Genomic DNA, 23057 nt, shown 5'->3' on the forward strand with positions numbered 1-23057 from the left:
AAAAAGATGGACAGTGCAACAAGACCCTGACCAACTCTCAGGGTCACTGGGTGCAATTGGTATCAGCTATACAAAAGATCCAGTATATCATTGCTGCCATCATCAACTCAATGGTTCCCAATTCTAATGGTTTCCATAAGAAGATGGACAGTACAACAAAACCCTGACAAACTCTCAGGGTCACTGGGAGAAATTAGTATCAGCCATACAAAAGATCCAGTAGATCGTTGTTGCCTCCATCAACCCAGTGGTTCCCAATACTAATGGTTCCCATAAAAAGATCTACAGTGCAACAAAACCCTGACAAACTCTCAGTGTCACTGAGTGTAATTGGTAACAGCCTTACAAAAGATCCAGTAGATCGTTGCTGCCTCCATCAACCCAATGGTTCCCAATGCTAATGGTTCCCATAAAAAGATGGACAGTGCAACAAAACCCTGACATACTCTTAGGGTCATTGGATGTAATTGGTAACAGCTATACAAAAAGGTCCAGTAGATCGTTGCTGCCTCCATCAACCCAATGGTTCCCAATACTAATGGTTCCCATAAAAAGATGGACAATGCAACAAAACCCTGACAAACTCTCAGGGTCACTGGGTGTAATTAGTATCAGCCATACAAAACATCCAGTAGATCGTTGCTGCCTCCCCCAGCCCAATGGTTCCCTGTACTAATGGTTCCCATAATAAGATGGACAGTGCAACCAAACCCTGACAAACTCTCAGGAACACTGGGTGTAATTGGTATCAGTCATACAAAAGATCAAGTAGATCGTTACTGTCTCCATCAACCCAATAGTTGTCTTCAAAATGATGGACAATGCAGCAAAACCCCTGTGGACTCTATTGTAAGTCATTGTTCGCCACTTTACTTCCTCCATAAAGACTATGGTTTTCATCCAAATGATTGACAACGCCTAAATACTGTAAATCATTTTTACTATCCATATAGTGTTATCTGTCAGTATACTGACACGTTCAATTCTATAGTTCGTATAAAATGATGGACAATGCAGCAAAATCTTAGAAGTCAAAGGGTCATTGGGTGCAATTGGAATCAGCTGTACAAAAGATGTGGCACATTGTTGCTGTCTTCATCAACCCAACAGTTTCCATGAAAATGATTGACAATGCAGCAAAACCAAAGTGGACTCTATTGTAAGTCATTGCACGCCATTGGTATCAGCTTTACGAAAGATCGTTGCAGATTCCAAAAACGCTATAGTTTCGGTCAAAATTATCTAAATCCTCAACACTGCTGTACACTATTTTGAAAGTCATTGCACACCAATAGTTCCCATCAAAATGATGAATAATGAAAAAAGTCCCAGTTAAATCTATTGTAAGCCAAAGAGTGATTGGGTGCCATTGATGTCTGTTCTATGACAGAGCCTTTAGAAAGTTGTTGCCTCCAAACAACATTATGGTTCCCATCCAAAACAATGTACAATGCACCAAAACCATGACTGACTCTATTGTAAGTTAAATGGACATCGGTTGCCCTTGATATCCAGGATACAAATAATCCTGTAGATCACTGCTGCCTCTATCAACACTATGGTTCCCATCAAAATAATGGACAATGCATCAAAAATCAAGTGGGCTCTATTGTAAGTCATTGCACGGCATGGGTGTCAACCTTACGATAGATCTGGTTGACCATTCCGTTTGACCATTACAAATGGAACCCGCGACGTAGATGTAAACAATTTTGTGCATGGCAAATTGTATGAGTTGCCGATTTTGGAAGACAAATAAATTAACTTCGCTTATGAGACTGGAGTTATATATATATATATATATATATATATATATATATATATATATATATATATATTTTATGTGGAAATGTCCTGTCATTGCCTTAGGTCATGCTCACGCTGGGGATAAAAAATGTTAGCAAGAGTGTTCATAGCATAGAGGTTCATACAATTACTATGGGATCAATAGAACGGGCCCCAGCTCAAGATCATCACCTTGTTGAGTTTGTAGAACTTGAAGACATGCACTTTATATTTGTGTTAGCCAAATCCTCCTACCTCTAGTACACCAACCAACTAATGTGTGATGAATGCTCTTCTTCCCTATGTCAGGAGAGAAAAGGATCGGGCATGCCTTATTTCAAGATGGATAGATGTCTGACAGTGGCTTACCCCCCACTCCTCCTTGTGAGAACACATGCCCTCTAAGCTAAACTGAGCATGCACATGTTCAAGGGGTTATTTAGAAGTAGTTGTTGGCCAAACGAGTATTTGGCTGACAACTATCAAAGATGCATATCAAACTTACCATTTCATGGGCACTGCAATGGGTCATAAACTAATCAATTTATGATGCCCTGGTCTACTTAAGTTAGGGGATAATTTGCTGATCATTGGGAGTTTGGTGCCTCGGATCCCAACTCATCTCTAAGACGGGCCATAAGAAGACTTGAGCAGCAGCTGTGAATGCGTACCACAATCCAATTTTTCTTTTAGGCTAGGTCCACATTGCGTTAGGGCATTCCATTTAATGGATCCGTTACTTAGCGGCACTAACGCAATGTAACAGATCCGTTACGCACCTATTGCCATCCATTATCGTAGCGCCTCCTAACGCTTGTCAAAATCAGCATGCGTTAGCGATGATGTGTTACTTTGTGACGCACCCTCGAACGCAGTCTACCGCCTTTTTGGGTATGTTAGGTCTAAGGCTAGGTTCACATCGTGTTAGTGCCATCCATTTAACGGATCCTCGACCGCGTTTGAGGGTGCGTCACAAAGTAAGGAATCGCCCTAACGCAATGTGAACCTAGCCTAATGCACAGCGAACGGACGCATTCGCTGTGCATAGACCTCTATTACTAACGCATGCCAGCGCAATGTTACCATGCATTAGCGCATGCATTAGCGCAATCGTAGAAAAAAAGTGAATTTGTGCATCAGCATTTAACGAATGCGTTAAACGAATGGCACTAACGCGATGTGAACCCAGCCTTATAGCACTGCCGGAGTTGGCCAAGTACAATGATTAGGGTAGACCTCATCTTCAACGTGGTCCCACTGCATTGTATAATCATCAAATAGACGGATAATATTCCTTGGTATATATTCTTGAAACATTTGAAGGTTTTGTATGACAAGGTGACCCGACGTAAGACTGTAGAAGAAATGTATTAAGCATAAGTAATCACATGGACATGTTAATTGTATTCGCCGCTCCGCTGAGTGCAATGTCGGTGGTCACAGGAAACAACTATATAATTAGTGTTACAAATTGCCTGTCCTAGACTAAAGCACATACCCTACATGTATCTCCCCGCTGTACTCATACGTGGACACGGTTGTGCGCCATATGGCTGATTAAACACTGTAATGACACCAATTTGACGGTCAGTGGTAAACAGAAATTGGCTGAAAAATAAATAAGGATAAAGTTCTAAATGGAAGAAGATGCGTCCTCCGTACCATCCTACGGAATTACTGATACAAGTTAGGGAGTTGTTTTATTGGTGTTAGGAATTCTCCATTATTCTTTCATAGTAAGTTTATGTGGAGTAATATTCAAATTCTCAGACAACCCCCTGATTAAACATGAGCAAAACAATTCATAACAAATCGAAATAATTATAAATTTCCACCCAAAAAGTATATTTTTGTCAGAATCAAAATTATTTTCCCAATTCAATTCTCACAAATTTGGCAACATTTCAGCAATTTTGCTGGATTCATTTGAAGGGTGGGAAGATGTGAACAAAATATTATACTCGCATGTTTTAGGTCCACCTCTCACCTGTCCTGATGCAGCACTCCAGCTAGTCCTTTGCTCGATTCAGATAGGTCTTCACATTGGTCTTTGGTGTAGATGTTTTGGCGTTAGTCGTGCCTCTAGAGTACAACACAATGTTGACGTCAATGGTGTGCCTGGCATCGCATGTGGACACCTACACATCATTGCACCCCCATATGACCATGTGAGGACTAGTCAGCATCTTAATATCTGGACTAAAAATTAATCCAAAGACTAATCCGAAGCAAACAGAGGCTTGGCATGGATGCTGCAGTGGCAGAACAGGCAAGGGCAGGAGACTACAACATTTACCCCTTCCCAACCCATTATTATGCTTCGGGGCTCTGGAGAGAACTTGGAGCATAATGAACATCTATTTGGGACAAATTCAATTGTAACCCAATTTCTTTTGGTAGTTTTGAAAGATTCACTCATCTCTAACTCCAATACCAGACAAACGTCAAGTCTGTAACAATAATCATGTTGCTGAAGTTTCACAGAGCCACAAATGAGAGAACATTTGCCGAAAATGGAAAAAAGGGGTCATTCTCAAGTTTAAAAAGTTATGAAATATTGTCCCAATTGTTGGGGGTCTGATTGCTGGGATCCCCACTGATCCCAAGAGTAGAGACCCCTGTGAATGAAGTGGAAGTCGATCACACGCACTGGCACTCCATTTTTAATAGGACCTCTGGAAGTTGCTGAGCTCTGCCTTTGGCTGGTTTTCTATGCCGGTAATAGGACAATCCCTTAACACTGATCCATATGTAAACCCACTAGAGCCTAATATAGAAGAACCTTGGTTCATTAATCAAAATTTACAAAATGTTGGATAAGCAAATACAACCTCAACTCTACTATCTCCTTTCGGCATAAGTGAGAGCTCTTTACCGCCAGAGCACCATCCCCATTTACCATTTATGACACTGGTATCTTCTTAAGGGTCAGACACCCTCAGGCCTCCTCAGACACCAGGATCCAGGTGTATCTGATACTACTGCCCCTCAGTTTTTTGAATATTTGTCATGTAATTTCTCTCTTCCTCCTCCTACCTATTTCTAGCTTCTCCCACCTCTTACTCAGGAGTGGGCCTTTGATAATATACATAGTTGCTCTTTGGGCATATATAGGCATTGTTATGTGCCAAAACCTAAATGGAATTTTTCAAAATATTTAGTTTTTCTAAAAACTGTAACATTTTCCATGAAACATGTAGAAATATTTGCATGTACAAACATATGAAATTAAAGAGCCGTTCCCCGCTTAAAGTGCAATACTAAAAACATGTATGCCAACATATAATAACATGTTTCTTTTACAGCGCAATAATGTTCAACCAGGGTATGCTGGGAGTTGTAGCTTTGCTATAGAAAGTCACTGTTTGAAAACCACTTTTCTATTATGCTAAAGTTGAAGATGAGTATTTATATAGTCGTCCAAACTATGCAAATGAGTTGCTTAGAAGAGGCATCAATAACTGTCCTTGTGATCGGTCGCGGTTGTAATCCTGATTAAGCACAATAATGATGTTCGTTTACAGGTCACTGATGGATAGGCTGCTAATTAAATCATGCATGTAACTCCCACTTGTGATGGTGGTGACATCATTGTCCTGCCTGTGCCTGTGACAAACTGCCCTGGGTTTTGGTTACTGCCTCGTTCCGGCATCCAATCCATTACCACCCATTGTGGCAAGGACACATTCGGATTATCCAAACCCCAAACTTATTGCAATTCAATTAAATTGAATGAAGCAAAATGGCTTGCCCTCCCCTATCCGTTTCAGCGCTCGCTTCCTCCCTGATCTTCTCTTCTCTATTTGGCGCCTTTAGAGCTGACTATGCCTTAAATGACAGCATGACATTAGACATTGTGTGAGGCCTAGTGAGCAGTGAATGTGCCAAAAAATAAAGACAGAGGAAGGGAAGATTGGAGCCGAAGGGAAAAAAGCACGCTAGTGGTGGATGGGGTGGGGAGCTGCAGCACCAGGGCAGGTAAAGGATGAACCGAGAATAATTTGTTTTGCTTTTCAACCCCTCCATTTATGGTGTCTAGAAAGACCTCAGAGAATAATAACAGTTGTTTTTACCTTCTATTCAATTCATATTGAATACATTTGATGCAAATTGAATATTCCAGCTGAAATCAAACAAATGTGACAAATTGAATTTTAGAAAGTTACTCCTCTCTAAAATATACAGTTTATGTGTAAAAGTTACTGTGTTTGTGTCTTATTTCTACATTACTTTTTAATTTTTTTCAAGGCCAGCTTTCCTTGATGAAACAGCTTGAGGAGCTGCAAGTTCAGAGCTCGGGGGATGATAAAAGCCTTATACAACAGAGGGTTGTCTGAGGTCTAAAAGCATGGAAATGCATACGTCTGCATAGGAGCTGTATACAAAGAGCAGTAGATCTGTTAAGACTATTGGCCATGCTGCTTTAAATTTCATTTTAGATTCATAGGAGAGAAAAAATTAGGTTAATGCTATGATACCATTTCCTCCAGTTAGAATATTGTTTAAATGCAAAAGTCGCCCTATACAGTTATACTGTACGTCTCAGTGACATTTTGGCAAGTAAGACACTTCCTATTATCTACCTCCCACCCATTTCTCCCCAGCTGTACTATCAGCCCACAGACACAGCGGGGGGAGGCTCTTATCCATTTTATTATGGCAAGAACACGGAGACATTTGGGAAAATGTTATTGTGCAATTATGGTTTTTGATCTCTAGACATACTGAAAAGCGGCTCATGCACAATGCTATTGTCTGTCTGATTGCTGGAGCTCTATCTATATATCTATCTACTATCTATCCCACATGTATCTATTGCTCTATCCCTCTACCCATCCATCCATCCATCCACTGTATCTATCCATTTATATATTCTTGTATCCATCTATCCATCCACCCATCCTTCCTTCCTTCCATCTATCCATCCATCCATCCATCCATCCATCCATCCATCCATCCACTGTATGTATCCATCCATCCATTCATCCATCCATCCATCCATTTATCCACTGTATCTATCCATTTATGTATTCTTGTATCCATCCATCTTTCCATCCATCCATCCACTGTATGTATCCATCCATCCATTCATGCATCCATCTATCCATCCACCCATCCTTCCTTCCTTCCATCTATCCATCCATCCATCCATCCTTCCTTCCTTCCTTCCTTCCTTCCTTCCTTCCTTCCTTCCTTCCTTCCTTCCTTCCATCCATCCATCCATCCATCCATCCATCATCCATCCACTGTATGTATCCATCCATCCATCCATTGTATGCATCAATCCATCCATCTACCATCCATCCATCAATCCATCCACTGTATGTATCCATCTATCCATCCATCCACCCACCAATCCATCCATTCACCTACCCATCTATCCATCCACCTACCCATCCATCCATCCAATCACTATGGATCCATCTATCCATGCATCCATTTATCCATCCACCTACCCATTCATCCATCCATCCATCCATCCATCCATCCATTCACTATGTATCCATCTATCCATGCATCCATCTACCCATCCATATACTCATCCATCCACCCATCCACATGCTCACCCATCCACCCACTGTATGTATCCATCTACCGATCCATCTACCCGTCTATCTATTCATCCATCCATCCAAAATGGTGGTAGACACATCCAACCATCACTACATTAAGATGCTGCTCATCATCAGCTTAGGCTCCCACTTCCAGCAGTTAGACACTCGCCTATCAGCAAATTATCACCAACCTTTGAATAAGCAGTAACTTGACGACAGTGATAACCCCTTAATTGGAGCGGTAATGCCCATATGAGATCATCATTCGATTTAAAGGGGTAGACACAGGAACCTTAACTCGCATGACTGGTGGGAGTCCGGGCAATCATGCATTGTATGGATAGGTGACTAATACGCCATGAGCTCCTTTTATGGTCCGTACAGTACAATTTCATTACATACCAAAAAAGGGTATTTTGGATAATTTTAGAAGAAATATGGAGGATTCAACCATCGTGAAGATTAATTCCTTTAAAGTGAAAAGTGTTGAGGTGCAATACCACAAACAACCCATGGTCAGGTGTGGTGCTGTTTACAGGATAAATCATACATGTTTTTAACATTTTGGACTAGCCCTTTAAGTCCCTATAGCGTGAGCCATACACAGTAATAACACCAAGAAGCCAGGACACTTGCAGTAATATCTCAGGTCCCTTTGTCACAATTGTTTTCCGGTTCTGTCCCTTTTGATTAGTGTGTGACTGGAGAAATCCGCATGTATTATTACATCCATCGAACCTGCTGTGTAATCTCGGGGGGTCTTTACTATGTGCTGCAAATCTTTGAAATGCTTTTTTAGATCAATGTTCTTTGCCTCGGGCCGTGATATTTAACTTATTTGTCAAAGTACCATCTGCTCGACAACATGTGCCATATATTATTCATTTACCAGCAGTTGCCGGAATTTTCAACTTTGCTTTTCATGGTTCTCGTGCTGGCGCGGGGGGAGAATTAGAGGGATCATTAGATACATATGTGGCCTTCATCTAGGAAGGTATTACCGGTCAACGAAAAAAGTCTTGTCTTCCCATTACACTCTGACATTAAATATGAAGGTAGAGATGGGGTCTGAAATTCCAGGAGCCCAGCTGGGGTCCACCATTCAGCTACATATGACAAGGATGGGTGGTCGTCTGAAATAACATGAGCCCAGCAAGGGTCCACCATTCAGCTATATAAGACAAAGATGGGGGTCTGTCTGAAATACCTGCAGCCCAGCTGAGGTCCACCATTTAGCTACATAGAATAAGAGTAGGGGGGCGTCTGAATTACCAGGAGCCCAGCTAGAGTCCACTTTTCAGCTACACAGGAAAAGTATGGGGTCTGTCTAAATTACCAGGAGCTCATCGGAAGGCCACTGTTCAGCTACATTAGACATATACCTACAGTATGCCCTTTGATGTCTCATAAACTGACTTCAGCCCATATAACATTTTTTGGTTGGGACCCTTTATTACGGAAGGCAGTGACTCTACTGTTGGGCGAGATCAACCCTATTGAATTTTTTTTGTTTTTATTCACTTGTTAGAAGCCCCAATAAAACATTTTTCCAATGTGGCGACTTACTAGATGGGGATTAGGATGCCCATAACTTGCCAATTTTTGCTAGCCTGGCCAAACATCTAATATGTAAGGTGGTGTCCCGACACTTCATCAGCTGCAGATATTAGGAGAAAAAAGGATCAAGCAATTGGAACTCGACATATCTGATCCTTGTTTTTTTTCTACTGGGAGATAACCTGCCTACAAAGGAGTCTAGCTGCAAATTATTCCTCTCTCTCAATTGAGAACATGTGTACATATGTATGGGGTTTTAGGGAGGCATAATTGTTTGGCAAATGGTCATTTGGCCTATAGCTATTTACGGTATAAAGCCACTTGGGTACCGGTATATGTAGGCGAGGGGGGTACACCTGTGCTGGGTTCATGTGGAGTTGGCCATTGAGTAAGAACCTACTTCAAAAGGGTGGTCATGATTTGGCAAGTTGGCTTATGAAGTTTCATCCAGATGGCTGTGAAGAACTGACCAACTACTATGACTCATATTCATACGAATAAGGAGTCATCCAGTAGGACAGGCACTCCAAAACAAGACCTTTAGGTGGTATTCAAAGACTGTTGTTAAGAAATATTGCTCTACAACCTTCTTGCAAGTTCATATTGAGGGTTACTGATGAGAGGGGGACAGTGTTTTAGGAGTTGGCTCCATATTCAACCCAACGTACTCTTACATTGGCCTTGTAATTTTATGTTGAGTTTCCTTAATCGCCGTCAGAAGCCTCAAGATTTGATTATTAGATATTGGTTTGTTTAATTAGCGCAGGCACAATCCTTATGAGGAACAGACGGGATCAGATATGGATAAGTAAGTCTGGTAATTGCTGCCATAGAAATGCAAAGTATTAGGAGAGCTTAAATTCCGAGTTCTGTCTTCCATAGAGAAACTAGGAATTAAAACGTAAGCACCGTCGTGTCTGTATTCTGCCTCTACCACTGAAATATATGGTTAGTAGAAATATTAGAATATGGGGTTGATGATCTTCAATGTGTAAAACGGCTGCAGAGAATTGTGTAATTTCTGAACATAGCTGCAACATAAAACATAACATTTTTATTTTATTTTTTTTACAGTGCAGTTTGATGATTGTCAAGGTAATGAAGACGTGCAGTATGAGGTCTCCAACCCAGATTTTAAAGTGGAACCTGATGGGTCATTAATTGCTTTGAGAAACGTGACGCAGAACATCCGGGTTTTATTCATCAATGCTCGTTCTCTTCACTCCGATGATATGGCAGAAGTCAAGATTCTGGGGAGGAAGGAAAGGCACAACTCAATAAAGGTAAAAAGGACTTGGATATCTACGTGAACGTCACTAATCAACCTCGGTATGAAGGTATGGGGTGGGTTGGATTCTGAGGTTGCCTGTTAGATGCTTCTTTGTTGGATTGGTTAGAGTATATCTAGAGTGAACAAGAAAGATGTTTTCTCAACTTGAAGTTTCCTCGTGTACATGAGTGGTGAAGTTCAGACCAAACTGCGTTCAGACCAATCGTAATGGATGACCGTTTGCTCTATACAGCTCGTGGAGGCATGACATGATACGTAAGTCACTTGACAGAGCATTTCCGTTAATATTTGCTGCATCTGTAGCTTTCATAGCATTGGTGCCTGATGAAGATCCCATTTCAGAGTAGAAACGTGTTGTAATAATTGTTTTTCTTTGCATCTATCACTTGATCTTAACATTAGAGCATTATTTTGGAGCATCAGCATTGCTTTTCTCACCTAGAAAAGATACTCAAACTGTGGACAGGTTTTGTGTTATTTTGGGCAAAAAAGACAGCTATACATTTCTCATCTTGGAAACCATTTTTTAAAAAGATCTGATGTGGTGGATCTTTACGTATTTAAAGGAGTTTTCTGGGACTTCTATATCGATTCTCTTTAGGATAGGCTATTAATATAAGATAGGATAGGCCATTAATATCTATGTGCGCTTGCACATAGGCTAATGGAAAGATATCCCAGTGGACATGTTACATGACTGAATTTGATGATTTGGATACAATGGCAGAAAAGTATAGAACTGTAGCTGTCAATATTACGTTAACTGGCTCCTGTTTCCACCTATAAATGAAAGATTGGTTATTATTTTAGAATAAGTTGGAGTATTTTTTACTGGTCATTATTTTTATTTTGTGGATTGCGAAGATGATTTTGAAGAAACAGTAGAGAAGTTAGAAAATGTTTATATTAATCTAAAATATATTACGTGTTGCTTTTTCTTAGCACTTCATTACAGTTCCAGGAATTTGAGAATTTGAAGTTGATAACAAATATTACACCTTTTTATGTAGGTAAATAAAAATATGTATCCTTACCTCTAAGACTTTTCTACTTGTGCTCAGACTATCGAAAGCTCCGTCACCTTCAATGGCAATGATGTAAAACCCAATGGAATTCCAGCGGATCCCAATTACTCCTGGAAGAACATGGCCAAAATTAGTTCAATTTTTTTTTCATGACCAAATTCTAATCTTCAACTTTTTTTCCTATTTTTCTATCAATATAGTTTTAAAAGGGTATGTTTTTGGTTGGAGAAGTAGTTTTCAATGCCTCCATTTTGAGATACTTTTTATCTCTTTATTAACATTTGTAAAACAAAGCAGTATTTCTGCAGTAAAAAGTCCCTGGCAGGACCTAATAGGTACTATTTTGACTGGACCTAATAAGTACTAAGATGGCAGGGCCTAATGGGCACTAAGATGGCAGGGCCTAATAGGTACTAAGATGGCATGTACTAATGGTTACTAAGATAGCAGGACCTAATAAGTACTAAGGTGGCAGGGCCTAATGGGCACTAGGATGACAGTACTTAATGTGTGCTAAGATGGCAGGGCTTAATAGGTACTAAGATTGCAGGGACTATTGGGCACTAAAATAGCAGGACCTAATAAGTACTAAGATGGCAGGGCCTAATGGGCACTAAGGCGGCAGGGCCTAATGGGTGCTAAGATGGCAGGGCTTAATGGGTATTAAGATGGCAGGGCCTAATAGTTAACCAAGATGGCAGGGCCTAATAGGTACCAAGATGGCAGGGCCTAATGGGTAATAAGATAGCAGGGCCTAATGGGCACAAAGATGGCAGGGCCTATTAGGTACTAAGATGGCAGGGTCTATTAGGCACTAAGATGGCAGGGTCTATTAGGCACTAAGATGGCAGGGCCTAATGGGTACTAAGATGTCAAGGCCTAATAGGTACTAAGATGGCAGGGCCTATTGGGCACTAAGATGGTAGTTATTATTCCCATAATCCTATTTAAATTAGGCCTGCACTTTAAATACTGGAAAATAACACAAACTGCATGAAATAATCATGACAGTGCTATGTGACTTAGAAAAATGAAAGGAATAAAATAATGTGTAATAAGAAAATTCTTTATTAAAGGGAATCTGTCACTCCAAAAATCGTATAGGAACTGCGGTCACCGGCATCAGGGGCTTATCTACAGCATTCTGTAATGCTGTAGATAAGCCCCCGATGTAACCTGAAGGGTAAGAAAAACAAGTTAAATTATACTCACCCAGTGGCGGTCCCGGTTCGCTTCAGGTCCGATGGGCGCCGCTGTCCTGGTCCGGGGCCTCCCATCTTCATACGATGACGTCCTCTTCTTGTATTCACTCTGCGGCTCCAGCGCAGGCGTACTTTATTGGACCTGTTGAGGGCAGAGCAAAGTACTGCAGTGCGCATGCGCCGGGCCTCTCTGACCTTTCCCGGCACCTGCGCACTGCCGTACTTTGCTCTGCCCCAACAAGAAGCACATCAGCGAAACGGCGCTCGTCGGACGCAGGGATCAGCATGCAGCACCTTTCTCCCCTTGCACCACACCGCGATACTCCACAAACATTTATTCCAGGTAATATTCATTTACACCGTTTTTTTCTTTATTTCTTTTGTCATGTACACTGTTACAATTTTGTAGGATCTGGCTGCAATTGATTTGTATTGAATACTCAGACATTGAGATCACTCTCTACTGGGCCTCCTCAAACACTCTCTTGAGGACTGCAATCTCACATATTGTATTTATTATCAGCAGGCTATATTGATTCTATATATGTTTTTGACTTCAGTGCAAAAAATCGTGTTATCTTGATGTGGTGACTTGCGGTGCCTTTCTCCTGTAAAGGCCCCGTCAGCGATACAGACAACGATGCTGATCGCTGCAGCGTCGCTGTTTTGTCGCTGTGTGGTCGCTGGGGAGCTGTCACACAGACAGCTCTCTCCAGCGACCAACGATCAGGGGAACGACTTCGGCATCGTTGAAACTGTCTTCAACGATGCCGAAGTCCCCCTGCAGCACCCGGGTAACCAGGGTAAACATCGGGTTACTAAGCGCAGGGCCGCGCTTAGTAACCCGATGTTTACCCTGGTTACCAGCGTAAATGTAAAAAAAAAAAAACAGTACATACTCACCATCTGATGTCCGTCAGGTCCCTTGCCGTCTGCTTCCTGCTCTGACTGACTGCCGCCGTACAGTGAGAGCAGAGCGCAGCGGTGACGTCACCGCTGTGCTGTACTTTCACTTTCACTTTGCGGCGCTCAGTCAGTGTGGGAAGCAGATGGCAAGGGACCGTCACCTGACGGACATCAGATGGTGAGTATGTACTGTTTTTTTTTTTTTACATTTACGCTGGTAACCAAGGTAAACATCGGGTTACTAAGCGCGGCCCTGCGCTTAGTAACCCGATGTTTACCCTGGTTACCAGTGAAGACATCGCTGGATCGGTGTCACACACACCGATTCAGCGATGTCAGCGGGACCTTAACGATCAAAAAACGGCCCAGGCCATTCCGACACGACCAGCGATCTCGCAGCAGGGGCCTGGTCGCTGGTACGTGTCACACATTGCGAGATCGCTACTGAGGTCGCTGTTGCGTCACAAAACTTGTGACTCAGCAGCGATCTCGCTATGTGTGACGGGGTCTTAACTCTCCTGGAGGTTCTTTCCTTTTACCCTGTCTTTTTTTTTTTAAATATTTTAATATAAGAATTTTATCAGTGTTACTTAAAGAAAATCTGTCACCCCAAAAATCGTATATGAGCTAAGGTCACCGGCATCAGGGGCTTATCTACAGCATTCTGTAATGCTTTTTTTTTAAAATATTTTAATATTAGAATTTTAACAGTATTACTTAATAAAGAATTTTCTTAATACACATTGTTTTATTCCTTTCATTTTCTATGTCACTTTGCACTGTCATGATTATTTCATGCAGTTTATGTTATTATTACTAAGATGGTAGTGCCTAATAGATACTAAAATGTCAGGGCCTAATGGGTACTAAGATATCAGGGCCTAATGGGTACTAAGATGGCAGGGCCTATTAGGTACTAAGATGGCAGGGCCTATTAGGTACTAAGATGGCAGGGCCTAATGGGTACTAAGATGGCATGGCCTAATAGGTACTAAGATGGCAGGGCCTAATGGGTACTAAGATGGCATGGCCTAATAGGTACTAAGATGGCAGGGCCTAATGGGTACTAAGATGGCATGGCCTAATAGATACTAAGATGGCAGTGCCTATTGGGCACTAAGATGGCAGTGCCTAATAGGTACTAAAATGGGTACTAATGGGTACTAATGGGTGCCTAATTGGTACTAAGATATCAGGGCCTAATGGTTACTAAGATATCAGGGCCTAATGGGTACTAAGATATCAGGGCTTAATGGGTACTAAGATGTCAGGGCCTAATGAGCTCTAAGATGGCAGGGTCTAATGGGCACTAAGATGGCACCGCCTAATAGGTACTAAGATGGCAGGGCCTAGTGGGTGCTAAGATGGCAGAACTTAATGGGTACTAAGATGGTAGGGCCTAATGGGCACTAAGATGGCACCGCCTAATAGGTACTAAGATGGCGGGGCCTAGTGGGTGCTAAGATGGCAGAACTTAATGGGTACTAAGATGGTAGGGCCTAATGGGTACTAAGATGATAGGGCCTAATGGGTACTAAGATGATAGGGCCTAATGGGTACTAAGCTGATAGGGCCTAATGGGTACTAAGATGATAGGGCCTAATGGGTACTAAGCTTATAGGGCCTAATGGGTACTAAGATTTTAGGGCCTAATGGGTACTAAGATGGTAGGGCCTAATGGGTACTAAGATGATAGGGCCTAATGGGTGCTAAGAAAGCAGGGCCTCGTGGGTTCCAAGATGACAGGTCTGGGGCAATTGATAGCAAACCATCGGCATCTTGTGATCATGATGTGGGGGGGCTGATAATGGAGTAATAAAAGGAGCTTAACACTGTCCGTAAACTATTCTGATATATGGGTCAGTTTTGAGTTCAGTGCTCAGGATTGAAGTCGTCTCTGATCCCAGCTTTTAAAAAGCAGTGATAGCTGTACAACACAGCTGGCAACCACAGGAGATAAATTCTGTAATAGTATGTCCTAGTGATGGTTCAGGAGCTAACTGCATAGTTCCCAAGATGTAATAATCCATCACAGGGCAGGAAATGGCTGCAATCATTGGTGTACTTTGGGCATCATTGGGAGGATCCGCTGTATGATAGATTTGCCACAGTTGGGATGGAACAGGATCATAGAATTTCAGCTGTTGACCATGAACCTAGACATCCATGATAACAATTAGTCATCTGTGAGCTGCTGTAAAATAGCGATATTACCATGTTTCACGTGTTACGTAAATGTTTCAGTGAATAGAAATACTGGAATTCTTACGATTTAAGGGCATTTGTTTGACTTTTTACCTTGTAGTGAAACATTAAGGTCTTGTTTAGGTCTCGATGAATGCTGTACCTGTACCTCAACCTGCTGGTCATCAACATTCATTTGGATCCATTTAGTCTTACAAGCCTAAAATGTAAATTTTTTTTCTATTCTTCAATTCTGATTAAATGTTTTCTTCATGATCAGATTTAATTAGATTTATGAATATTTCCCATGGTCTCTTCTGTGACGGCTAATTCACCCGCCATGGACTTTGAAAGTTGTAAATTTATATGCGGTGAATTTTCAGCCTCTTCCTTTTTGACATTTTAATCTCTAAAATACTAATTTTTCCTCGAGTCGCATTCTCTCCTCTGTATCATTTTATCATTTTATCTACAGCAGCTTAAAACAAACCACGAAGTCAGTATGTAAATCATAAGGCTAAGAGATTATGCTCTGCGGAGTACAGAGCCGACAGTAACGTGGACTTGTAGCTTGTAGGAATACGTAATTCACCGATCGTCTAGTTTCATCTAAGTCAAAGCTTTGGTCAACTGTTAATTTTTTTTTAAATTATGTCTGATTATGGGAAATTGTTCTGATGGGAAATGTGGCCCATAGATAACATAGGGTCTATAGAATCCTGAAGAGCAATTTCTTTGGTGTAAGGTATCTAAGGAAGCACGCTCCATCTTGGTGGTGTTGGGCACCAAAACACTACTCTGCTTTGGCCAAAGTATTTAGATTCACAGCTAAGCTTCATTGCAACTAGTGGAGAAAAATCTAGATATGACTTAAAAGAGTTATTACCAAAAGTTTAGGTTAACCCTTAGACTAATTTCTGAAGGTCCAGCTTTTGGGACCCTTAGTGATTCCGAGAACTGGGCTCTGCAGACCTCGCCTTGAATGAAGGTGTGCATGCTCTCGTTTTTTTCCAGTTCTTGGGCTTCAGTGCTCTGTACTCGGGATTGTTGGGTCTTCCAGCAGTTGGACCCTCATCCACCAGTGAGTTATCCCCTACCCTATGTATGTGAGATACCAAATATTAAGTTAACCCTTAGCTTACTAATTGCTTAAGGTCTGGCCTTTGGGACCACCAGCGATTCCGAGAACCGGGTTCTGCAGGCCTCGCCTTGAATGGAGATGTGCATGTGCTAGGTTTTTTCCAGTTCTTGGGCTTCAGAGCCCCGTACTTGGGATTGTTGGTGTCACGCTGCTGCAATGCAGGTAGGTGCAAGCTCCACTAGATGGCTTTAGAGAGGAAGGAGGGCTGCACCTAGACAAAGCATTCCTGTCGTGCAGCAGTGAGGCTACCACTAGGTGGCAGCAGGGAAGTCAGAACTATAACTGACATGGTCTGCAGGACACAGCGGGGATAAATAGCAAACCTGAGCCTAGACTGAGGCTAAGAAAGTTAACCCCTGGCATGACCAGACTGGAAAAAGGGAAGATAGGACTGAAAACCCGGTCTGGATCATGACAGTTGGGGCTTCCAGCAGTTGGACCCTCATCCACCAATGAGTTATCCCGTACCCAATGTATATGAAATAGCAAATATTAGGTTAACCCTCAGCTTACTAATTGCTGAAGATCTGGCTTTGGGGACCCACAGCGATTCCGAAAACTGGGCTCTCCAGACCTCGCCTAGAATGGAGGTGTGCATGCTCTCATTTTCTCCAGTTCTAGGGTTTCAGAGCCCTGTACTTGAGACTCTTAGGGCTTCCAGCAGTTGGACCCTCATCAACCAGTGAGTTATCCCCTACCCTATGTATATGGGATAGCTTCACATTATAAAAATAACCCTTTAATATCTTTTCATCAGGAGTTTTGTTATAGCATATTTGCCAAGTTTTGTTGGCTGGCATAACCGATGGTTATTTATTTTTTTGCAGCAATGTTGCCCCTATGTTAATATTCTCCATCACTGTCCCACCTCAGTACTGAAACCTTGGGGCACAAGAAACTATGACTGATTTCAAGGATGTTTTGCCAACTCATTCTGGATTTCAGTTTTTATTCAGGAACTTATGAATACAATCCAGTATCAAGTACAAGCTAAAGTGTGTGTTAAGGGCTAGTCACACCCAACTCAAAAGTCTTTTGTGCAGTGCAAGTAGATGCCAATACTATAAATGGCTCATGGTAGGTGGTGGGACCTGTTAAAGACGTGACATTGTTGTTTGGACCTTTTTAGGTTCAGCGGAGTTAATGCCCAAGCGGATTAAAATCTGATGTGTATTTTTCAATTTTCCCACTGCAGAAAGAGGCCAACCTTCACATTTTTGCAGAGGATAATTATTCCTATTCAATGTAGAATTTACATTCACATGCACTAGATATGTAGATATGGATTTCACATTGGTTTTGGTGAAAAATGCATGCTAAGATACTTGTGAGATAATCAGCGGCCATGTTGGTTGTCACCCATCCATGCCGGTAGCAGATGTAAAGAACGGTTGGGTAGAACTTTTATCAGCTTAATATCTGACTCATTCTTACTGATGATGTTTTCTTTGTTTCTTTTAATTTTGTAAGCAACAGAGAGATACTTACTTAGACATCGGATAATGTGATTTAAAGTCTGATCAGTGCAGATGCCACAGGGCATGTCGCGGCACCAGTGCCGGCACAAGACACATTGTGGCAGTTCATTATTACTGAGTGATAAGTCCTCGAAGGAAACAGTGTGAAGCAATAGAAGAAAATAAGATCATTCTACGGGATATACGTGTCGTGCAGTGTGTGAGCAGAAATAAATCAATGGCATCCGCCGGGCCCCTGGAGGCACTTGTGCACTCCAGATGGTAGTGGTTATCAATATGAAGTTTGTGCTCGCCTCGAGGTGTCATGCCACCATATGCTCACTGCGTTGTGTACATAAGCAAAAGACAAGAAGAGACGGAGGACATCAACTTGTAGGCAAAAAAAAATTATGGTACTAACCATAAACTCTGTGGTTTAGTGTTTTGAATTAATGGTGCTTTGTAAATGGTGCAAAAGACTGATATTTACTCTACATAACAAAATTATATGGGTCCCCATTAGTGACGAGCGGGCGTGCTCGGATAATGTCTTATCCAAGCATGTTTGGGTGTTATCCGAGCATCTAGGCATGCTCATATATTGTGTTCGAGTCCTTGTGGCTGCATGATTTGCTTGTTAGACATGTTGGAATTCCATAGCAAACAGGCAATCCCTGCATGTGTTGAGGCTGTCTAACAGCCGCGAGACATGCAACCGCGGGGACTCGAACATAATATACAAGCACGCCCGAGATACTCTGATAACACCTGAGCATGCTCAGATGAGACGTTATCCAAGCACGTTCACGCATCACTTGTCTCCATTAAAAAATTGGGGAATTGGGTGCCCGTCTCACCGACCGTAAACTATAGAAATGCAAATATGCTGAGTCGGATATCAGATCTTGTGCATAAAGGTGAACTTACCTAGCAGGTAGACTGCAAAAGACTACAACAGTGCACCCCCCTATCCAAGAAAAGAACTTAGATACCACATGTGTTCTTTGAGTCTCACCGTTATGGTCATCCATGTCTACGTATGGGGTCATTTTGGCTACTGTCACATTTTGGTGCTGTCATTGTTACAAGGGATATGTTGACTTACCAGAATGGAGAGAATCACGCTAGTGGGCTACGTTGAGGGATATTAGGAACCTTGAAGCTTCAGATAAGGTTTTTATTAATACTAACTCATTTCGTTGCCGAAACGCATTGCTACTAATAAAAACCTTATCTGAAGCTCCAACACTCTTTATTTCCGGCAGCGCAGTCCATCTAACGTGATTCTCTCCATTCTGGTAAATATTCATCTGGAAAATATGTCCTCCAGCCATGGGGCAGCCGCTGATATTCAGGCTTAAACAACACCACCAGGGGGGTGTAACCACCCCCTCAGTAGCTTTCTTTTTAAATGGTACTGCCATATTGCTTGCCCCTCTCTAGAGTTCTTCAAGGGATAGGTTGATGCCACTTTTATGGCCACAGACATGTTTCTCTCACTTAAAGGGTCACTTTTGGAAGGAATATGGCTGGCACTTATGGTTAAAACTTATAAGTTAGAAACTCCTTATCTGGAGCATTATGGCTCATAGAGTCTGTTATAGGGTCACTGTTGGGGGGACTCTGGCATGTGTGGGGTCACTGTTCCTCTGTGATGTTGCTGTTATAGGAACGTCGTTACTTATAGGGTCACTATTGGGAACTAATGTCTGAAACTTAAGAGGAAGGTACCTGAAATATGAAGGAAAGGGAGTCTACATCGACCTGGACCAATAGGGTTGTTGGCTGTAATGTGGGCACTATGTCACCAATGTGGCTCCCTATTAGGGAAACTAAACAATGGAAAATGTATGAAATTTTCTACAATGTGTATATAGCTTTTTATTGAGGAATTAGTCTAGTTATACCAATTCATGTTAGTAGTTCATTGCTCCGCTCTTCTGTTCTACACAATGCCCCACATGTTGCATTTTTGCAGTCACTTGCTCGTTATCCTTTGCAGAACTGTTCTCTTTTATGCCCGATCTATTGTCTCCTTCGGATTTAAGGTTATGCGATTCATAAAGAACACTACCGTAGGATTCACGAGCTGCAGCTGGCTCCAACGTAATGGCTTATTGAAGTTTCCTACATCTCCTTTTATGATTACTGCACATCTGGACCTGAAACGCGCTGTGTCACTGTGGCCAAGTAAAGGAACACCTCTCTAAGAACTTTCTGCACTTGTCAGGAGCAATAATAAACTTGTCATTGACTGCTGAGTCTGTGGTGGAGAGACGCCAGTAGGGGATGGCGCTTGCTCACTTTGCGCTCAACTCTCTTTTTTTGCATCCGTTATGTGAGATCAGTAGGTTTGTTTTCTGCATGATCCAGCTGTGTCGCGACCACTTGTGTGCTGTGAATAGACGGCTCTCTCCAGGTTTCCTTTACATTGTTGTTTCTGAGAGATGTGAACATTTATCTGAGAGTCCTCATTTGCAAGTTGGGATCACAGATCTGTAAATGGACTCTCCCTAGTGATGTAGAAATGGGATGGAGAAATCGAACATTCCAATAAAGCAAACATCTGCATTGGTTTCACATGAATTTTATTTTAGTGCTGGAAAACAGAGTCTTTTCACTCTTTGTCCCCAATTCTTTTGGAATTTTATGTCAGTACTGTGAGTGTTGTGAATTTGGATTCTGGGCTCCCCCGGTGGCCGCTTGTGGAATTGGACTTGTCATCCTCTTTCCTGTTTCACCTGGTTCCATCAGTAGTGGGTGTCGCTATTTAAGCTCATTTCTCTGGTGGTTTCTTGCCGGTCAACAATGTTATCTGATGCCTCTCAGTGCTTGTTCCAGCTTCTAGACAACTACTAGATAAGTTGGACTTTTGTCCATGTTTTGTTTTGCCTATTTGTTCCAGTTCACAGCTGAAGTTTTGTTACTGTGTCTGGAAAGCTCTCGTTGATCAGGGATTGCTACTCTGGCGTTATGAGTTAATGCCAGAGTTTAAGGTAATCTCTGGATGGTGTTTTGTTAGTGTTTTTCTGCTGACCATGAAAGTATACTATCTGTCTTCTGCTATCTAGTAAGCGGACCTCAAATTTGCTAAGACTATTTTCCTGCTGCGTTTGTTGTTTCATCTGAACTCACCGTCATTATATGTGGGGGGCTACTGTCTTCTTTGGAATATTTCTCTAGAGGTGAGCCAGGTCTTATATTTCCCTCTGCTAGCTATTTAGGTCTTAGGCCAGAGCTGGGCATCTAGCGATAAATAGGAAATGCTACCTGGCTATTTCTAGTTGCGCGGCAGGCTTAGTTCATGGTCAGTATAGTTCCATCTTCCGAGAGCTTGTCCCTCTATAGGCTTGCTATGATCTCTGCCTGCAGAGATCATGACAGTTTGACCGGCCCATAAAGTGTTAAAGACCCAGGTTGAGAAAGGAGAGTTATAAGAAGTCTGCTGGAATTTTTTTTTTTTTTTTCCTCCAGTCTGCCTTGCTGCAGTCTTTTTTCTCTCTCTCCTCCTATCTCTGTATGCTCTGTGTGCACCTGACAATAATGGATCTCCAGAGTGTAACTGCGGGTTTGAATAATCTCATCACGAAAGTACAAAATTTACAAGATTTTGTGGTACATGCTCCGGTATCTGAACCGAGAATTCCTTTGCCGGAGTTCTTCACAGGGAATAGAGCTAGCTTCCAGAATTTCCGAAATAATTGTAAGCTTTATTTGTCCCTGAAGTCTCGTTCAGCTGGAGACCCTGCTCAGCAGGTTAGGATTGTGATTTCCTTGCTCAGGGGTGACCCTCAAGATTGGGCCTTCTCATTGCCAGCAGGGGATCCTGCGTTACGCGATGTGGATGCGTTTTTTCTGGCCTTGGGCTTGCTTTATGAGGAACCTCATTTGGAACTTCAGGCAGAAAAAACTTTGATGGCACTATCTCAGGGGCAAGACGAAGCTGAAGTTTTCTGCCAAAAATTCCGTAAATGGTCTGTGCTTACTCAGTGGAATGAGTGCGCCTTGGCGGCAACTTTCAGAGAAGGTCTCTCTGATGCCGTTAAGGATGTTATGGTGGGGTTCCCTTTGCCTGCAGGTCTGAATGAGTCCATGACAATGGCTATTCAGATTGATAGGCGTCTGCGGGAGCGCAAACCGGTGCACCATCTGGCGGTGTCTATGGAAAAGACGCCAGAAAGTATGCAGTGTGATAGAATTCTGTCCAGGAGCGAGCGACAGAATTTTAGACGGAAGAATGGATTGTGTTTCTATTGTGGGGATTCTACTCATGTTATATCAGCATGCTCTAGGCGTACAAAGAAGCTTGATAAGTCTGTTTCCATTGGCACCATTCAGTCTAAGTTTATTTTGTCTGTAACCCTGATTTGCTCTTTGTCATCCATTGCCACGGACGCCTATGTTGACTCTGGCGCCGCTCTGAGTCTTATGGATTGGTCCTTTGCCAATCGTTGTGGTTTTGATTTAGAGCCTTTGGAGACTCTTATTCCTCTGAAGGGGATTGACTCCACCCCATTGGCTAATAATAAACCACAATACTGGACACAAGTAACCATGCGTATCAATCCGGATCACCAGGAGATTATTCGTTTCCTGGTGCTGTATAATTTACATGACGATTTGGTACTGGGATTGCCATGGTTGCAGTCTCACAACCCAGTCTTGGACTGGAGAGCAATGTCTGTGTTGAGCTGGGGATGTAAGGGTATTCATGGGGACGTACCTTTGGTTTCTATTTCGTCGTCCATTCCCTCTGAAGTCCCTGAGTTCCTCTCTGATTATCAAGACGTCTTTGACGAACCCAAGCTTGGGTCGTTACCTCCGCACCGTGAGTGCGATTGTGCCATAGATTTGATACCGGGTTGTAAATATCCAAAGGGTCGTTTGTTTAATTTGTCTGTGCCGGAACATGCTGCTATGCGGGAATATATAAAGGAGTCTTTGGAAAAGGGAC

The 23057-nt window shown here is 42.2% G+C and overlaps 1 protein-coding gene across 1 annotated transcript in view; it reads left to right on the forward strand.

The window, feature by feature from the left end:
* CDH13 (cadherin 13) overlaps positions 1 to 23057 on the forward strand; it is a 916091-nt gene that overhangs the window by 298901 nt on the left and 594133 nt on the right. The window contains exon 3 of the mRNA XM_077288603.1: positions 9972 to 10180. Coding sequence (XP_077144718.1) covers positions 9972 to 10180 — 209 coding nt within the window. The remainder of the gene's footprint in view (positions 1 to 9971; positions 10181 to 23057) is intronic.

Source organism: Ranitomeya variabilis, chromosome 2 (assembly GCF_051348905.1).
Source record: "Ranitomeya variabilis isolate aRanVar5 chromosome 2, aRanVar5.hap1, whole genome shotgun sequence".
NCBI classification, from domain to species: domain Eukaryota; kingdom Metazoa; phylum Chordata; class Amphibia; order Anura; family Dendrobatidae; genus Ranitomeya; species Ranitomeya variabilis.